Source organism: Melopsittacus undulatus, chromosome Z (genome assembly GCF_012275295.1).
Source record: "Melopsittacus undulatus isolate bMelUnd1 chromosome Z, bMelUnd1.mat.Z, whole genome shotgun sequence".
NCBI classification, from domain to species: Eukaryota; Metazoa; Chordata; class Aves; order Psittaciformes; family Psittaculidae; genus Melopsittacus; species Melopsittacus undulatus.
In genome coordinates this window covers 10,700,362-10,714,227 of record NC_047557.1, presented here as the reverse complement: position 1 = coordinate 10,714,227, position 13,866 = coordinate 10,700,362, and the positions used below count along the sequence as shown (strand labels likewise).

General features: G+C 40.2%; 1 protein-coding gene across 1 annotated transcript in view; it reads right to left on the bottom strand.

The window, feature by feature from the left end:
• Nucleotides 1-13,866, bottom strand: part of UNC13B (unc-13 homolog B) — a 211,056-nt gene that overhangs the window by 47,515 nt on the left and 149,675 nt on the right. Inside the window, exons 23-30 of the mRNA XM_034072659.1 lie at nucleotides 13,093-13,208; nucleotides 11,176-11,339; nucleotides 8,621-8,771; nucleotides 7,554-7,622; nucleotides 4,709-4,798; nucleotides 3,144-3,278; nucleotides 2,212-2,345; nucleotides 1,218-1,303 (exon numbers count right to left, since the gene is read on the bottom strand). Of these exons, the coding sequence (XP_033928550.1) occupies nucleotides 1,218-1,303; nucleotides 2,212-2,345; nucleotides 3,144-3,278; nucleotides 4,709-4,798; nucleotides 7,554-7,622; nucleotides 8,621-8,771; nucleotides 11,176-11,339; nucleotides 13,093-13,208 (945 nt within the window). The remainder of the gene's footprint in view (nucleotides 1-1,217; nucleotides 1,304-2,211; nucleotides 2,346-3,143; nucleotides 3,279-4,708; nucleotides 4,799-7,553; nucleotides 7,623-8,620; nucleotides 8,772-11,175; nucleotides 11,340-13,092; nucleotides 13,209-13,866) is intronic.

The window sequence follows — 13,866 nt, the reverse complement described above, 5'->3', positions numbered from 1 at the left end:
TGTCTGATCTTACATCAACACGACCTCACAACATAAAGGAACCGTGGGGTACAAGTGTATATAAAAAGTGCCTAACACAGAAATGAGAACACTTCATCCAGATCTGCAGCCTGCTGAATTCAAGCCTAGAGCTGGAAAAGGGTGTACGCACACAGCACAATCTCTACTCCTGTTGCTCTGTCAAAGACTAAGAAGTAGATGGAGTCAATCTTCTTCACTTACAGAGCAACCCCACAGACTGTTCCCAAAGAACAAGCTGCAGGAAACTCCCTTACTGACAGCAGTTTCTCCTAGCAGTCTGAAGTGAGCATCTAATAGGCTGTCATTTCTAGGAGTGATCTGAGATCAAACTGGGGACAAATGGATCAAGCATAATTTTGTGACTGACCAAAAGCAGAAGCTTCATTTGGTTATGGAATATGAACACAGCTAGCATGCCATAGGCAGCATTGGCTGGTTTACCTGCACTTATTTGTCAGCACTTACCTGGATTATCACAGTATCAGTTTACAGATAATCATAAAGCCTGACCCTGAAAATACTGGGAAAACAACAGCTACCACAGCTGCACAGCTGGTGGGAGCTGGATGCTCTCTGAACTTTGTAATATGATTACATTGTGCAAATGAATTTTTAGAACTAAAAATAAATTCAGAAACTAATCAGCCATCAGAAGTGTACTGCAAGCAGCAAATTCCTTTCCAGGGGTTTGCTGGGCTCTGTATGCCTAACTCATTTTCAGAAACAGGAAAATGCCTCCTTTTCTAGGAGTTGGGTGGGATTATACAAGATTAATTAAAAGTGAAGATATCAGAAAGAGGATTTGTTCTAACAGTATGATTCTGCCAATGGCTTAGACTGTCTATGCTGTACTACCGAGGGAACTACAGCCATGGGACAACCCAGAGTCCACCTACTTCTCCAGCCCTTTCTACTATTGTACATAGCACAAACAAGCTGCCAAAGTGAACTGATTTCAAACCAGCTGGGATGACAAAAACCAGCTTGCAACAAAGTCTGACACACAGCTCCAGAGATCAGGCAGATCTCAGCCTCAATTTTCACACATTATGCAGCTGTCCACAAATAAACCACTAGAAATCCCTGCTCTGAACAGTGGTGCTACTAATGTGCACCATTAAGCCTCATTTACACCAAATGAATCGAGAACAAAGATCAGCAACAAGTCAGCTGGAAGCAGGGAGGAATTCTCTTACCTTCCATGGCGTATTTCATATCCTGGGCAAAAAGACTCCACATCACCTCTGCACTGATCTTCCCAACAGCAAGCTCCTGAGGAAACCTAAGTGGACATTAGGGAAAGGCTTTGGCATGTATCAGATCAAAAAGCTCTCTCTTCTTTATTCAGCTCTAAGTTAAACTATAAGCTGAAAAGCTCAACATTACAAATGTTTCCTTCACCCTATATAAATGACCAGGTGGAAACTGGAGATCATGAACTGGACTCTGTGGCACAGATTAAATAACCTGAAAACAACACTGCTATTGAGACTCGCTTTAATTCAAAAAGCCAAGCCCTGGATGTCTCTCCCAGAAGAGAAGCATACAATAATTCTGGAAACATGATCTCAGTGCCCTTGCAGCTTTTTTCTCTTTCTTGTCCTCATGTCTTTTTTCTAAAGTTACTACACTGATCTGTGAATACAGGTGTCATTGCCATGTTAAATCAATAGTCACCAGGCCATAACCAAGCATTCTGTGTACAATAGTTTGTTAGATAGCTCCTGCCCGGTGGGACTGTTGGAGGAGTATCCACCAGTTAAACAGACTAATTTCAAGTTCCTTTCCAATGTGCCAATCCCACCCACTGCAAGCTCTCAGTACTGCATGGACAGCACATTCCTAAATCACAGCACCATGTGTGTGCATTAATGCGTGTCCTAGACTGCTCAACATGAGAAAAAAACCAAAAGAACTCTCACCCCATTTTCAGTTGCCTCCCTGAGTTCAGGATTGTAATAATCAGGGTGTTTGAGCTTGAACGCCATCGTAACTGAACCTTTTGAAACTCTTCCATCCCAATCAAAAAGTTATTTATATAGACAGAGACAGATAAGACAGAAAGACAGACAGACAAGATAAGTACTTCCATAAATACACAAGTGACAGAAGAGATAGAAAACAGTTTAACAAATAAAGCAGAGCACACAGAGACTAGCATTAGACACACAAAACAAGGAAGATTCTTACTGATTCAGGACTGGGGTATAAGAATTCTTGTCCTCTTCAATGATGGAAACTATCAAAGTGATGAGCTTGGGCCAGAAATCCAGGTTCCTGATGCTGGGGCCCTGTTCCTCAGGAGGAAGGTCTTGATTTTTGTTCTGGGAAGGAAACCATTGGAGAACCAGTGTAAATTTAAAGGGGAAAGAAAAAGCTGGCAAATGCAGATCACCATAGAAACTTCAAACACTAATTCCCTATGGATCCTTTTTTCTGAAGAACTTAAAATTATTAATGCTTGCTGTGAACTTGCATGATCTAATGCAAAACACTGTAACAAGCCAAACCATATTGCTTACTGGTAGCCTTAAAGCCAAATAATTCCTGTTTTGTTTTTTACCATGCCAAGAGCAAGGCAGGCACCAGGAGATCTGCTCAGACATCATTTGCTATAAGCTGGTTTAAAATACTTGGTTTTTAGGGACCTGGGTTAACAGCTACATCCACACTGACACATTGTGTGTGCATTACTGCAGCGCGGCCAGTAGAGCTCTCCTGGATTTGAAAACAGTTTGTGACTAGAGGTGTCTCCTAAATCCAGTGCAGGGATAACCGAGATAAAATTTCACTACATGAGGTTTACCTATGCTAAAGACAGATTCTTGAATAGTCTACATTTTTCTCTAATTGACTTTTTTTCACTCAAAGCTGCATCAAACCTTCCCTTTGCAAACTGAAATGAAATAGCTGAGCTAGCAAAACGAATTGTAATTAGTGTAAAATAATTATCATCCTCCACTTACTCATTAGTGTTCATTAGCTGATTACAAGTTTTTGCATTCAGAAGATAACAAGTCATATAATTTTGTTTGTGTTGGCTTTCCACATGAATTTGTATTCTCATTATTACTTAAAGAAAATCAGAAACTTTAATTTCTGCCTGCTTATCAGCTACTCACAGGATCTGTCTGGTACTCGCGACTGTACAGCTCGTGACAGTTGTTGAAAATGTACTCATAGGTGGAGTTGAGGCAAGCTTTCACACAGTCCTTCACAACCTGGCTGGCTCTGGGTGGGCTCTGCAGCTCTTGGACCTGACAAGGAGGCAACAACAACTGTCAAATAAAGCACTGCTCAGAAGTCAGACATGGAAAGAACAAGTCAGTGGTTTGGGAGCTACCAAGGACTTGGTGGATCTGCTTTCAGCAACCTCTGCTATCAGTGATCTGAAACTATGAATGGATTGCTCTCTCCCGGCATAAAAAAGCAGTGACACCACTTATGTCCCCGCAGGATCATTTGGAACATAAATGGGATTTTGAAGCATCAAGGATGATCTTCGGAATAAATAAATCATGTGTACTGATGTGTGTATAATCTGAGCCAAGCACACATGATTTCTGCTAAATTCATAGGATTTTGCTAAGAAACCAGCAAGCAATCTTTCTCAACACTAGAAGAATGTGCAGTACACTAGAGGAGCATATTACATCTAATCTGGAAAGCCTTGCTGAAAACCAAACACTTGCATGCCTTTAAACACAAAAACTTCCTTTAAGGACATCTTTCATCGCAAGCTTTATTGAATTTTAAAGTACACCAGACTCCTTAGGGACATACCATCTGATACTCCTTTTCCTCTTCCAACAGCAGCTCTTTTCATTATTTCATTGCTTTAGAAAAACACTGCAGGGTTAAACTAAACAGATATGCAGCCATCACCCTGTGAATTAAACTATAACCTGAGATGATTTTGATACTGTCACTACCTCCAAACTTTTCAGAGTATTTTTATAAAGCAAACTTTCAATACAGACATATTGTCTGAACTGGCACTTTCAAAATAAAGTTCTAAAACATCATTTACCCTACAGCTTAAGAATAAAATTATAAGCACATCTTGAAATAACTCAGATTAAAGATTTGCTTTGGTTTTGATAAGATAAAAATTACTGACAAGTACTAACCTACAATATTAAAAGCAAAAAAGGCAAAAAAAAAAAAAGCAGGAATAATCTCATTACACACTTCTGGAATCAGACACTCAACTACACAAACAGCACATTAGTATTCATAACAACCCTCTTGGATCTCTGCTGAGAGATATGATCCCATTTCAGTATCTCACCCCCCAAGAAATAAATTTAAACGTATTTATGAGATAAAAGATGCCGAAGAGATGGTAGTGACTGATAAATGTTGTACACAGGAAAAGCTTTCTAATGCAATTAACAAAAGTAAATTATCTTCCCAAACCCAGAATTTTCTTTTTTTTTCTCCTTTTTTTTCCCCTTTTTGATTTTTTGTGCCTTATTTATGACTGAAAAACCCCAGGGGAAACAACTTTCATCTTCATGAAATACAGTGAAGACAAAATGTGGATGTTTATTACTTGTCAGCAGATGCTCTCCATTTTCCATAAGTGTCTAAAGCAGTAACATGAAACAATGATTTGAAAATGAGAAACCAACTCCTGGTGCAAAAACTGCAGAGGCCACGCTCCCATCCCCACCCATAACACTACCTTCATCCTGAAAAAAGTGATGCTGGTCAGCAAATCCACTGTAGACTTCAGGTCCTGCAGCCGTTCCCGGCTGCTGGCTGGGAAGTTATTCTGTTGACAAAAAAGGAAAATCCTGTTGGAAAGCACAGTCAGATCCATGCAAGACTTTAAGCATGTGCTAAATAAGGAAAGTGTCTTGGAAACATTTCCTGCTCGAGAAGCTTTTACCAGTCAAAACAATGCTCAATAAATAAGGCCTTTTTGCTGCAGGAGCTTATCTGTTTGCTTAATTAAATAGCTTCTTGTATGAATGTAAAATCTGTGGATGCCAGGAGACTGACAGCTCTCAGCAGAAGGAGATCTCTCCTTGGCTGGAGGGTGAGCAAGCAAGGAGCAACAGCCATGTCACCAGCAGCTCTTGGCCTTTTGCTTGATGTTGCTTGTGTGGACGCTTTCCTTTCTGCATTCACTGCTTCTACTTTGGTTTCTCTTCTGAGGCAATGAGAGGTGTGGTATATTAGCAACCTCTCAAGAGAAATAAACAGGCCTGAGAAGGGAACATCAGCCCTTGCTCCCTGTAAGAAGTCATGGTAATCACTCAGTCCCATCTAAGACCCAATCTGCTAAGATAAGCATGTATCCTTTCCTCTAATGCACTTATTTTACATATTCTGTCCACCATCCTGCTGCAGATGACCATAGTTTCCTCTTCCACTCTCTGGATTCCACTGAAGTTACAAGTCTCATTGTCTCTTCCAGATATGATACATACGTGTGCATATGTATATACATACATATAAATGCATATGCTGAACACAACAAGCTTTGCTTCTTGCAAGAGTCTGTCCCCTTTCTGACCTCAGGCACTGTGCTCTTTCCTAAATTCCATCTCCTCTCCCTGTGTCCTTAAACAGCATTCATGTTTCTCAGCATGTTCTTAAAAGAAAGCTGATGTGATTGGTTTTGTTGCAAGTAAAATGGCAAAGGCAACCTTAACTTGGACAGTCTCTTCACATGTGCCCAATCAAAAATCATTAGACACAAAGGCAAATAGGGCAGAGGGGAATAAGTTTTCATTTTATTTTTATTTTATTTCATTTATTACTGAGGATTTGCAGAAAAATATTGTCTCTTGACAGCAATTAAGTATTACTGCAGTTCAGCTAATCACTGCAAGCAATTTAATGCTCTTCAGCAGCATTTATAGATGCTCATTCCTAGACAACTCTCATTTTAACCTTTACCTTGCCCACACATGGCCTCTCTGGCACTCGGGGTATTCACCAAAATCAAAAACTTTCCTCATTCAAGATTTAAACACAAACCGTTGGATGAATATTGAGGATTAAATGGATGTTATTAATTAGAAATAATCATCAGGAGAAGATAACATTACTTCTATTGAAATTCAGTCTCCTTTATGTTTACTTCAGCTAGTGACCAAGCAGCTTACAAAACAGTTTTCAAACTAATTATTCAGAGAGTGACTTGGAGCTACTCGAGGGAGCTCCAGCTCTCCCCTCCTGACCTGCCCATGGAAGGAACACACACTCATTTGTCACTTTCGTTTCCACAAATCCACACTGCTGGTTATTCATTGTTTGGAGTGCTTACAAATAGCTTGATTAAATTAGGGGAAAGGGGAGGATTAATCTGTATAATTTAAATGGTGAATTCCCATCTCCTGTCTTGAAAGCTGGAAACCAACACCTTTTTCTTCCAGAATTTAACATCCCTTCAGAGGTCTTAACATAATTATTAAGAGCTCCCAAAATGATTCAGCCATTTCTGTAAATATACTGCCAATTAGATAACATCTAAATTATTTAAACTATACAAATCTCTCCTGATCCTTTATGTAAGAGCTTACTTGTTTGTCCATGGTTTAGTTGCATGAGCCACTGGAAAGCAGCTTCTAGTGAAGACTGAGCAAACAAAACAGACATCACCACTAGGATTCCTATTGCCACTTCTTGATAATTTTCCCTCTTCTACTCAGTAGATCAGTGCTCTCTTCAGACCTTCTCATAGTTTTAAAATAGCTCTTTATACAACATTCCTTTCACCTTTTTTTGCAACTTGCCCCTTGTTGGTTTTATGTCTTCCTAATGCACTTCTCTTCTTAGTCTGCTCATGCTTCTCTTCGCTATATGCTTCACTGTACTTCATATAAATGCACTAATCAGAAGAGGTTCTACTTTTAAATAAATGAAATCAAAGCTCATATTTTGCCACCATTGTTAGATTTTTCAATTAATTAGTCACTAATTGAAATCAAATAGCAAGAAATTTTAAAAAATGAAAGAAAAGCCACATCACGTGGTAAGACCATGTTGATTAGAATAGCAAAGAAAGAAAACAGGGCTTTTAAGGAGCCTGAGGGACTGATACCAACATCTGAAACTCGTCTCTTCCCAATATGCTGAAGCCAGGGGCATCTCAACCTGAAAGGACATCTTGTAGATCCAGAGTCAGGGTCAGTGATTCAAGTTCACCAAACCTAAAGTAAGTGACAACACAAGGGCAGTTCCTCTAAAAGGTTTCTGTATACTAGGGGAGAACAAGCCTATTTTCTGTTTGTAGATGATACCTGAAGTAGCTGATAGAACTAATTAAAATCCAACTTGCACAGTTCACAATCCTCAAATTATTTCAGAAGTCTTGAGGAAGTTATAATGGGAGAAGAAAACATAGTCTGTGTTCTATCCATGAAGAAAACAGAATGGTGCATTTATGCAACAAGCTTGACACGACAAGTCCGTAAGACAGAAACTACCCAAAAACTGAGAAACGTAAGAGAAATCCAAATAGTGTTTCCCCTCTGCCCACCAGAATGTCTGAAAGGGTTCTGTTTATTCCCACTCACCCTGTACATTGAGAGATCAATCCGAAGTGAATTATGAAGCTGGTCCAGAAGCTTCACAAATCGTTCTTTCTGTTGAGCAGAAAACACCAATAAACGTTACATATCATCACTGTCTAATCGATGTTCAGTGTAAGCAGCAGGGTATCAGGGAATTAGTGTCAGATCTCAGGAGAGTGGGAGGAAGCAATATGGATGCATGGTATTGTGCAAACAGTATTTTCTTTTGATTCTTGGATTTACTCTCATACTGTAATTATTTCTGAAGTCTGTGTAACATTAGAATTGTTCATGTGTAACATCAGAAAAATGCTCCATTATAACTCTCAAGTAGAGGCAGAACAAATCCCCCTCTGATTTCTAGCCTGCAATTTGCACCAAACTTATATTTAAGAGAAAATATTTATTCAGAGATGAATAAAGGAACAGGCAGAAAAGGGTCTAATTCAGAGCAATGACACAGCTCCAAGATCTTATCTGTTAGTTCAGTGACAAGTATTACAGGCTTCTCGTGACTATCTTCTCAAGGTCAGGTCTCTCCACTGGATTCTGATCTGGCATCGTGAACACCTCCTCATTCAATCTATAAATGCTCAGTCTGAAGAGAAGCACGAGCTTTTCCAAATACTTTTCCAGCACGCTCAACTGCACCACATTATATGAAAAACATTTTAACCATTACAGGGACAGACAGTTTTTTGGTTTGTATTTTCATAAACCAGTTTCTGTCTTTAAAACAAAGTTCTGAAACGATCAGATCACACAATGTATTTTATCAACAGCATCACCCGCAGAGTTTAAGACTATTTGTTTATTCCACACCATCTGTGCTCCAGTATAATTTGAACACAAAGAATAAACATCATCATATATTACATTGATTAATATCTAAAATGCATGGTGATGACAATAAAACCATGCTCTTTGTCTTGTCTAGAAGAGCTCCACAGATTCCAGCTCCTAAAAGAATTAGTATTCTTTACACAGAGCTAGTTGCATATTGAAAGGCAGAAGGACCATAGGCAAATGAGAGAAGTCGAATTGTAACATCACCAAACATGCTAACGTACCCCAAAATTGGAGGCTGCAAAGCGGTCCGAAGCAGACACATTCGTGGAGGCAGTGGTGTGCGCATAATAAGCATTGATATTGGCAAGTAAGGTGCTCATCACAGCTGGCACGCCTGGGCACATGTATTTAGAGGAGAGACATGCAAAATGCCTGCAAAAGGACAGTTCTGTAAGTCATTCTGGTCTCTTTCATGCAGCACAGCTTGATTCTATCCCTTTAATATTCCCCTTACTCTGGCTGGCATAATGAACAGATGATAGTCATTTCCTCCCTTCCTGTAAATCTGCAGCATCCCAGAGCTATTTCAGAAAGATGCCATCTAGACAACAGATATGCTTGAAACAAGAGGAAATCCCTTCACTACATCCCTTTCCAGATCATAAAATAGCTTCTCAAGTATTTCTTGCCAACAGCTTGTGACTTAGGTGATACCCTGTGTTCCTAATCCAGTTCCTATACTCAAGCTTGACACCAGGAAATCTATATAATTTGCTGCCACTTGAGGCAGCCACAGGTTCTGAGGTAACATGAGGCAGCAGTAACTGGAAAGCATTAAATCACAGTGAGATCACCCACTAGTATTTCTGTGCTGCACTGATATGTGATTCCTTAGGGCTAACCCTTTAACCTGCAGGAAACATGCACACTCATTTGCATTTTCCCATTTAACTGTTCTCATTAAAATGCACGGAACCTTCCTGCAGGAAATACCAAAATTATGCCAGAAGTGGCTGCGCTTGTGAAATGATTAAACAATCAAAGAAAATCTGCTTGACATAAGCAGGGGGGAAATCAGAGTTTAAGAGGCCTGATATTATGGGACGTGGCAAGTAAAGTTCATGCCAACAGACGGAAGAGTTGGCATTTTTAAGCAGTCCTTTTTAAGCAGGAATCCTCACTGGGCTCCCAAAGTAAATCTAGGAACTACTTTCTAAATGTAGCTTTCTTCCTATAGGACTCACAGAATCACTGAATGGTTTAGTGTAAAACTATTACCCCTTCATCTATCACTACAGGTGTATAAAAGTTGTCCCCGTATTTCTTCTAAGCCCCATTTAAGCTCTAAGGTCTTTCCAGAGCCTTCTTTTCTCCCAGCTCTCTCAGCCTTTCCTGATAGGAGGGGTGCTTCAGCCCTCTGAGGGGTTCCATCCACTGGACTCATCACAGACATTCTAGTTAACGTACAAGTGATTATAACCAAAAAATCTCCAGTGAGAGAATTTCTCAGGAATTCACAAATCAGTATTTCAGACAAATATGATATTGATGTCTGAATCTTAACATGCTTGCTACACAATAACTATATACCAATTGGTCATTTAGACACTTGATAAGTAAAGATAAGACATACACAATGGCTTTATTTAGCTTGGAGAAGGGGGATACCTTTAGCTGAGGAGTGGGACTTAGCAGAGAGGATAAGGTTAGTGAGAATATTGAGCCAGGACAAAATTCTTTTAGAGGGAAGACTAAAAGATAAGCAGCAATATGCAGCAGTTACAGCACAAGAAATTTAAAATAGGGTTTTCCAATTCGGATTTCAACCACGGATTTCTTCCCCCGAGTAATACAGCCTGATGTCTGGAGCTCAAAGAGATGGTGAACATCCACCCTTGGGAATCTTCAGCAAGCTGAAAGAGGCCCTGAACAGTCTGGGGCAACTTCCAGTTACACCAGTATAGCAGTTTAGCCCTGCTATAAAGCGAGGACTAGATCTCTGGACCCACCTTCCATTTCTTTTCCACTTTGGCTTAAATCAATAGGCAGAAAAGGTGTTTGCAAGTGACATAATTATAGATTATACTTCAACCAAGGACTCAGACCAAGGACCCCAAGAACTTCAGCATCTAACATGAAAATTTTCACGTTTGTCTGCTGTATTTAATATCACATTTGAAATAACAAGAAAAGCAAAGCATAGCACTGCTAGTCTCTAAGAGGAAAAATGGCTAATCCCAAATCCAAGTAAAAATACAGTGAGAAGGAAAATGCTCTTTGAAGATCATGACCTGCATTAACCTAGCTCCAAAGAGGACAAATCAGTAGCTCCATTATACAAACTTCCTATAAATGCCTTCAACAGCACCTGGGAAATTAATGGCTTCAAAGGATTTTATCAATTGCCACAACAGACATGTTGGACAAAGACTTTCACAAAACCTCATCCCTTCTCACATCATTAGAATCTTCAGTGGGATCCCTGGGCAGTATCTTTTTAACAGAGAGTGCTCAAATGGAGATTTGAGTCTTAAACCATAAATGTCTCACGACCAAAATTGGTGCAATTCCTTAGAATTAGTTTTAAAGATGTGCATACCAACTGCTCAGTTAGATGCTTAATTCCAACATTTTATCAGACATTAATTTCTAGGCTTTGAGGAAACCAGTGATTCAGAAACAGGCAGTCTTTCCCCTCGCACAGTAAGCCCTATAAAAAGCAACTGTCACTGAAAAGCCTTCCATTACTAACACATTTCATCTTCTAAATATTAACAGTCACATTAAACAGTTACACCAATTACCCGCCCCAGCGACCACATGAAATGCATCTTACGTCATGGCCTGGTATATAGATTCAATGCCGTAACGCATTGCAAATTCATCCACTATCTCTTGAGCTGTCTCATCAAAATACACCTTCCAGGCATCATCTCCTTTGGCATCAGGGATCTTCACCACCCCATTCCCTTGCACATCTGTGAGATGGTGAAAGAGGTTCTGAAACACAAAACAGTATTGAAAGTATATGTGAGGCTGATAAAGCCTTCAGGTTTCATTAAGAGTTTGGAACTGCTCAGAAGAAGTCACTCACACAAATTTCTTTGCTCTCCCATCTCTTTTTTCCCCCCATTACCCATTATGTATTTCTTTTCTTCTTGAGTTCTCACAGCTAAATTCTTTGCATGTGTACCTACAATTTTACCCAGCAGACACTGTGAATGATGCAGAGGAGGTGCATGTGACAGTGCATGAACGATGCATGCGAATGATGCAGAGGAGGTGCTTCAATGCAGTGAAATCACAGACTAGTTTCCTGAAACCTACACACTTCTGTCCTCAGAATGAAATGTCTTAACATGGATGAGCTATTTAAACTAGCTGAAGTAACAGTTCTATATTGGCTTTGTAACTATTATTACACAGCAAAACAGTCCAAACATTTTTTAAAGGACATCCTTAAGATCACCCCTACCAACTAGACACTTGCATTATTATTCAACATAACCCTTCATTTTATCTAACAGTGCAAAGGCTTTCAGCTATCACTGCTGTGCAGAGTATGCATGTCATTTAGAGATTCATCAGCCTTTCAGACAGCTGGCTCCCTGTAGTAAGGAATACAGAAGTCCAACAATCTTATTAGGAGCAAGAGGACTCTGCTCTTCTCTACTATTTTTCCTGATTAAATTATTCTAGCTGTAAATCATCTTCATATTACGATACACAAATGAAAGAAGGTGATACTTAAAAGGAGACCTATTTGCAAAAAAGGGCAGCAAGGGATCATGTATGCTCAGAAGGGAAAAAATTAAATAGCTTACCAAGCAGAAGCCATCACTGAATTGAAAAACAATAAATAATTATTGAAGGACACAACACAGCTGACTAAAAGAAGCCTACTGATGTTTTTCTAAGCTTCCTATCTATCTGTTCCCTGGTAAGGCCAGAGGACACCACAGAGCTCATCTAGTCCAATGTCTGGATAAGTATGTTGTTCTGTAGCTGCGATATATCTGTCCTTCTTTTCTAATATGAACTTGTTTAAACCTCACTGGATCTCATCATATTCTTGTATGTCAGGTGAAAGGGGCTCTGACTACTCTACCTTATTCAAGCTCTTAGAGACTGACTCTGCTACATGCCTTCTCTTTGACAGAGAGACTTTATCATGTCATGTATCAACCTGAGACAGGGTTTTCCCTTTAGTCCTTCTCATAAGTCATCTTTGGAGTTTACCCACCTTGTGCCTGCCCAGCTCAGTCCACCTGAGACACGTCACTGGTCAGTAACCATAGCTTATTTTCTGTTCCCCAACACACACCAGTGCAGCAGCACGGAAGTACCAACACCCACATAACTCAACAGCAAGTGCCAAAGCCCTCCCCAGACCAGAATTTACTCATAAAGTCACAGATAGGTACAGTACATGCTGAAAACATCACTCAAGAAAATTCAGAGGTTTCTCCACATTAAACTTGTGGACCAATGCCGTATCTCTGGATATGGCACAGCTGTGACAGTGGAGCAGAGTGAGCCAGCCAGCCCCTGGTGCGGGGGAAACAGCCTAAAGACGTCTCTGCCTCCCTGACAAATGCAGGTCTGATGATTCAGTGTAGTAGGCCTGCATAGCAGGGAAAAGCAAAGCTCATCTAGTGTAAGGAGAAACATTTAAAGGAAGGAAAGGTCAGAACATTGCTTCTTCAAGAGACAGAAGGAACATGGTGACGACTGAGCTGAACGCACTTCTTACCTCATGAAGGCAAGTGTACTGAATATGATATGGAGCCACCTTCTCCTCGCCTTTAATCTCCACACTGATTTGTAGGCGAATAGCCCCAGACACTGCAGACTTATCTGTTCGCTTTTCTAGAAATAAAAATCATCAGCAATTACATGCATTGCTCCTGATCAGAGCAGAGCCATCTTGGGGTGACAACACTGGAAAAAACCTGCTGGAATCTGAGGCTGAGCTTGTGATCAGAGTCACCATGGAGAAAACTTTCTGACTTTTTCTAACATTGGATATTAAGCAGACATCAGTAAAACAAATGCAGTGTTATACCCTCAATATCACACATGTAGCTAAAACCATGTACATTTGTAGATGTAAGAGAGCCTTTCTGACAGCAAATGTGCTATAGGGTCTTGGATTCAGTCAGATGAACTAGAACCACCAAGGACAGTTCCCTTTCCCAAGAACAAGGCTGACTGATGTGGAATTTATTCCTGATTTCACCACAGTCCTTAGCTCCTGGGAACTGCTGGTTGTGCCTCTGAAAATTCTGGACCTCCTAAGATTATTACCATACCTGTCAGTTCAGCACCATCTGGTTACTTGCCAGTACTTCCTACAGTGTTCTATTTTGGTCACTGGGAAAGGTCTCAACAACTTCCCAGCCCAGTGCAATCCACCTTCAGGTCTTACAGACTGTTAAAACACTTGTGTTGGCACAAAAAAAGGCACAGGAGAGGAAATGTATGTCCAGCACAAATGGAATACAGCCCTGCTCTAACAACTGTACCC